Below are 6000 nucleotides of genomic sequence, written 5' to 3'. Positions count from 1 at the left end.
ATGTTTAACAGTTGTCATGAAGCCAATATTAGGCTATGGGAAAGGTATCTGCTAGCCTGGTTGCCATCTCAGTTCAACTATTACATTCAAGGAGTGGAATAGCTAAAATTACTGATACCCAGACTTAGGTATCTGCAGTGAGCATGAACATATTGCTTATAGAAGTTGAGATCCTATTAGTCTCATTAAATAACACGAGTCTCCTAAATAATACATTCATTGACGTGTCCTGTCCAGTGTGAGAATTCTAGCAGAGCTAAATCGATTCTATGCCTACACAATTTTCTTATTTTCTATCCATGTGGGGGCGTAACGCCTCACCTAACTCGCGCTAGCTGCGAACAGATGATACAGCATTGCGCGGTATGAGCTCAGAAATGGAACAAAAGAAATCATCCTAAAACAGGGAATGGTGGGAGCACGGATGTGGAAAGTATAGAAGTTATTTTGAACCCATTAGCAAAGGCAAATCATTATTTGGGCCCTGATTTAAAGGGTAGTCTTTTGGCAAATTTGCTGTAAGCGCGTTGCTCCCCACCAAAGCCAGCTACAGGGGAGGGACTGCCGATTTCTCGACTTTGCAGCTCTGAATGAAGGGGAGGGGGTCCGTAGACCGAAATTGATGGTAGTGGGCTTCTGAGGAAGACTACTCCTCTTGATATTAAAGGCAAAATACACATTTCAGTCGAACACAGCAGAGTTGGTGAAACGGGACGGTGGTGAAACATGGAGTAAGTAGACGTTTGACTTAACTGCATGTAGCCCATTATTATTGTATAGACTAGGGTATTTTATGCACTGACAATGAATGTTCTGGCTCAATTTGAACGATTTCGCCCCGATTGCCACACCTGCAAAAGGGAAAGAATATGTAGGCGAGCTAATTGCAATGTAGGTCTTTTGGGGGGATGAAATGAGGTATTGATTTTTTCGAAACAGTGAAGAAAGGATGTTTAATAACCGAAGTTAATATTTTGATAATGGTCAACCTTAAAACATTGCCAATATGCAGACAAAAGATAATGTCATGTTATTGACTTCAACTTGCATCGCATTTATTTGTCCTCTCTTCAGTGCTCAGTGTTGGGCAAGACATCAAGGCTTTTTAAAAAAATGTGCGCCTATGCTGTAAAATACTGGACCTATATCTAGACAGGGCAAAGCCGCATGGTCAATCGGCAGTCTATGTAAGGAATATCCTCTTAACAACAGCTGGGGATTTATGTGAAATAAAACATGTGTCCAGAATAACTACTCCCGGCTATATTTGCACGTGTAATTAGCCTACCGTGGATTTTAATGGTCAACCATAACAACTATTTGTAAAATGACCTATCGATTTAGGCTCAGTTTGTCTTTTGGGGGATCAATGTGGGGAATGTGTGATGCATGCAGCGCATGTTCCTGAATAGCGCGCCGCATATGGGGGATCCTGAATGTCATAGTCCAGTGGTGTGAATGTCGTGCTATTTGGAAATAGGAGGGAGCGCCAGACAACGGTACCAGCCAGCCGTGCCTGCTCTTAATTGTGTGAGTGGTGGGTGCGCATGCATGTGTAAGAACCGGGGCGTTGCATGTGTAGGAGCCGTGTTTTCATTTTCTCCCGTGTTGACAGAAATGGGCTGTTCCAACATGGCTGAGTGAGCTGATGCGGCTGCTTTAGTGTAGCCTACATAGACACAGAAAGGTGTTATAGGAAACATGTCATTACTTTGTCATTATGGCTGACTACGGGAGTGAACGTTATTTACAATAAGGGTTACATGGAGAAAATCGGACCTCTCTGAAATGAAAATGGATGGCTCTCCCTTCAGCAAATGTATATAATCTAAACCGTCCCCGAACGCTTGAAAAAAAAAAAAAAAGTGACCCATTCTATACAAAGTAAGTGGTTAGTAGAGAACATATCTACCGTTACCCTTAATTATTGGACAGACCAGAGCCTTAGAAATGCAGTTTTAGAAACTGTTCTTCATCCTGTAAGCATTACATGGCAGTGCAGGAATTTTGCTAGCACACAAGACTGCGGGACAGAAGGTTGTGGGTTCGCAGACCACCGTGGACAAGAATAAGGATGGAAAGGTCTCCTTTATAGTAAAAGCATTGCACGAATCTATGATTTTATTTGCAGGTCCAAGAAAAAATAGCCTTTTAATAAACATTTCATGCAATGCTACGTCGTTTTACGCATTAGCTGAATCTTTTTTAATAGGCTAATGGACAGAAAGATAGGCCTGTGTTCATCTTATCATATTTCGCCAATGCCAAGTAAGTGTGACTTGTTTGTAACGAAGCTGACCCTGTTTGCAAGTAATTCAATCTGAGAAGTCATTCGGAATCTGAGCATGATACTTCAAAATTTTTGGCCTACCTGGATATAGCAGCCTATTGCCTAATTTCGTCTGTCAAACAAGTAGGCCTACTACTTATTTCTTAAATAGGAAAAAATAGGCTCCAACACAAAGCCCTCTCATTGTATGTAAAGTCTAATTAAAATGAAGATGTGTTTATCAGATTTGATGGCCTCACAATAAACCAGATTCAAGAAACTTGAAGCAGCAGCTGTGGCACAATCAATTGTAAATGGACAGCTCATGGTGCTGAAAGTAGGCAAATTCATTCGAGTAGGCATAATTCATTTCAACCATCATGGGCAAGACACATGTTGTTTTTAATAAAAATTAATTATAGTAGTAGCAAGCTATCAATGTTGACCTCAGGTGCTCCTTCTCATCTCTGCGCTCTCCTCAAACTGAACATAACATACATGTAGGTGATAGGCTAGTCCACGAGCAAGTGCATTTTTTTTGGACTAGGCCTATAAAGTATTCTTTTCGGAAGAAGCTTTTGACTCTCTTCCTGAACTGCCACCGTAGCCCTACACAGCACAGACATTGGTTAGGCAGTTTTTGATCAGCAAGAGCAGAGCAGGCATGGGCTCAGGGTTGGAATATCCATTAGAGTGTGTAATACAGCCTAGTTGTATTTACACCATACCAGCAGCTATCTTAGAAATGTAACTTTGCTCTTTGTGTCTCTGAGCATGCACTTCATAGCCTATAGGCTATGGATCATTTGATTGAGACCACACTAAATAGCCTATAGGCGCACTTGATATTGAGTGCCCAGCGGAGAATCAGAGATGAGGGGCGGCATCTGGCACACATGGATATTTAGCCTGACAAGCAACTAATTCTAAAACACTGAGAAATATTGAAATTTCCTCAATTACAAATTACATGACCCTCCCCTGGACTAGATTTAAAAATTAAAAATACTAAACCCTCCCCTTGACTGAAATGGAAAAAGCACGATCTCCCACACGTTCCTCCATGTAACCATTCTGTACATTTCCATATATCCTTAAGTATCCATGACTGACTTACAGTGAAATTAACAAAATATAAAAAGTATACATGAAAATACAATGGGCAATAGGGGACCATGACCATCTTCCATTGTTGCAGGCCAAAGAGCCCACTAATATTACAATGTTACAGTGATGTTGCAGCATTGTTACAATGATTCTTCTTCTTTTTCATAGCCCACATTGCTTCCATCTGACTATCCATCACCTTCGTTTCACCTGACATACTTCAACATCCTCAAGAATGCTATTGTTTATACATACCAATTTGTCATGTTTAACACAGTAGACCTATTTTATTGATTGATATTAAGATTTGTGTTTATTGTTCCACGTTTTGAAGGTGCCAGTAGTAAAGTAGAGCACAAGTGTATGAATTTATGTTGAAATTACGCAGTAGGCTCCTATGAAAGAGGAAGTGAGTAAACCTGTGTTACAAGAGAATATAGTGCAACATACACGTACCATACAGAGTGCATGTTTGATATCCATCATGGAGCCATGGACTTGAGAAACATCTCAGTTTAAATCCAATTTGAGTTGATTTTGTCTAGGGGTGGGAGTTTCACTATTCGAATAGTATCTTACATTTTTGTTTGGATGTCCAGATATTCGAAATACATGTGTTTTTTTTAAGTACTGCTGAGCGAGGGAGAGAGGCTGGCACCCTATTGCTGCAGCTGCAGAGGGGCCGGTGAGTATTGTGGGTGAAAAGAGCCGAATGAGCTACTGTCGCCTACCATTGAATGTCTGACTGATTTGTCGCGATGCTACCACCACCTGGCTAACGTCTGCGTGACCCCTGTGTCTTATGCTGTTGCCTACCATTGAACATCGGAAGCCTCGTTCACGCCTGATGTCCACCAGATGCATATGCCTTTTGTTTTGCTGGATGTCTAGCCTGCATTTTTCGTACTTGATGCACGTGTGCTTCGCTTTTCGACTAGCTAAAAGCCAACTAGTTGGAGTAAGTGTGTGTACTTCCGATTGTACCACCGCACGGTAAAGCAACACACAGTTTAAAATATTGAATGCATGCAGGAACACAGAACACAGCGCAGCAGCCTGGTGTAGCATTCCCAAGGTAGCATTACGGACTGCTGCATTGACAATGAATGACTTCCGCCGGAACGAAAAGAGTTTGATGCATCTGGTTGACACGAGGTGTCACATTACTCATAAGCACTCAGTTACGTTGCACCGGATGTCATCTATTTCGATAGGGATGTACACAACGCAGTGGAATCACAATGCCCCCTTGTGGTTGAAGACTTTGTTGCCAGACGACGCAATTTTCCAAACATTGCGTCGTCTTCAGTCCAGCCAGAGTCCGTAGAAGAACAGGAAGTTAACAAACCACAGAAGAAGAGAAAATTTTGGTTTTTGGCGATGGCTTTATGGGATAGCTAGCATCTTGCAAACAATTACCGATTCCTATAAGTAAGTACTATTTTAATAGTCATGTTAAATAATACACATGGGCTTTTAAGTCAATTAGATTATATGACTGTTGCCTCTGATTTAAGTTTATTGTGACGGTAAGGACTTTAAAAAAATATTTTTTTATTAGGTGGAGGTCGCTAGCTACTAGTGGTATCTTCAAGATAGCCTAGCTTTTAGCTAGCTAGCTGCTCTGCTGTGCAAGCTAGCTTGACTTGCTATAAAGTTGGAAAAACAAGTTGAGGAAGAAGTAACTTAACAAAACATGTTTTATTATCACCTGAAACAATATATTTATCCTGTCTTGAATGAAAATGTAATATTTTACTATCTCCCAAAATAAATGTGATCTCCTCCATCTTGCGTTACAAACACTACACCCACAGATAGAACAATGAGACAGATATTTCACCGGTTGTATAAATGTGAAGCATCCGGTTGGCGTTTCCACTCACTACTAAATATGGTGATGAAAGGAATCCTAGTGGCCGACAGTGGAGGAAGATGGGGCGAGATTTTGGCCGACATTCTGGAAATTTTCTCCTTGATTAAACATTTGATCTCAATGCGGTTTTCTGTTTCCAAAACTAGAATCTGTAACAAACAGAGTTTTGCAGACTTTACCCTTTGCCCCCCCCCCCCCCCCCCAATGGCATAGTTTAGAAGGAGTGCAAGGGCGAATTTAGATATTGCCCACACTCACTTCCCAGATTAGGCGTTCCCCTACGGACATATGCAAATAAATGCTAGAATGTGCCAATAGGATCTCGCTAGCTCATGCTTGGCTTTGCCCACCTTGCTTGTTCTGCCCATGATAGGCTCTGGTCTATTTTAGGTTAAAAATAGTATTGAGCTATATTGTTCATCGGCAGGCTATTATAATTCCGTAAGCCTCTCAACTGCCGGAGGGTCTACTCAGAATTTCTATTCTACTTTAAAAAATATATTTTAGGTTCAAACAAAGCTGTCTTCCTTTTACATGGTAGGCCTACTGCTGGCAACTGCCTATTCCGTTTTTTGTTGTTGTTGGGACATTTGATGTAAACACCATGGCAACGATGCACTCCAGTAGTAATCATGCATCAATCCACTGTAGCCCTATCTACAATATACAGTGGGGCAAAAAAGTATTTAGTCAGCCGCCAATTGTGCAAGTTCTCCCACTTAAAAAGATGAGAGAGGCCTGTAATTTT

At 41.2% G+C, this 6000-nt stretch overlaps 1 protein-coding gene across 3 annotated transcripts in view; it reads left to right on the top strand.

The window, feature by feature from the left end:
• Window positions 1-331: 331 nt before the first annotated feature.
• The window catches only part of palm1a (paralemmin 1a), a 68069-nt gene continuing 62400 nt past the window's right edge, over window positions 332-6000 (top strand). For all 3 annotated transcript variants that reach the window (XM_029632199.2, XM_029632198.2, XM_065008968.1), the window contains exon 1: window positions 332-731. In XM_029632199.2, the coding sequence (XP_029488059.1) occupies window positions 727-731 (5 nt within the window). In that variant the 5' untranslated portion in view covers window positions 332-726. The remainder of the gene's footprint in view (window positions 732-6000) is intronic.

The sequence above is a fragment of the Oncorhynchus nerka genome, linkage group LG24 (assembly GCF_034236695.1).
Source record: "Oncorhynchus nerka isolate Pitt River linkage group LG24, Oner_Uvic_2.0, whole genome shotgun sequence".
NCBI classification, from domain to species: Eukaryota; Metazoa; Chordata; class Actinopteri; order Salmoniformes; family Salmonidae; genus Oncorhynchus; species Oncorhynchus nerka.
Note: the sequence above shows the minus strand (reverse complement) of the source record. Positions and strands in the feature narration are given on the sequence as shown.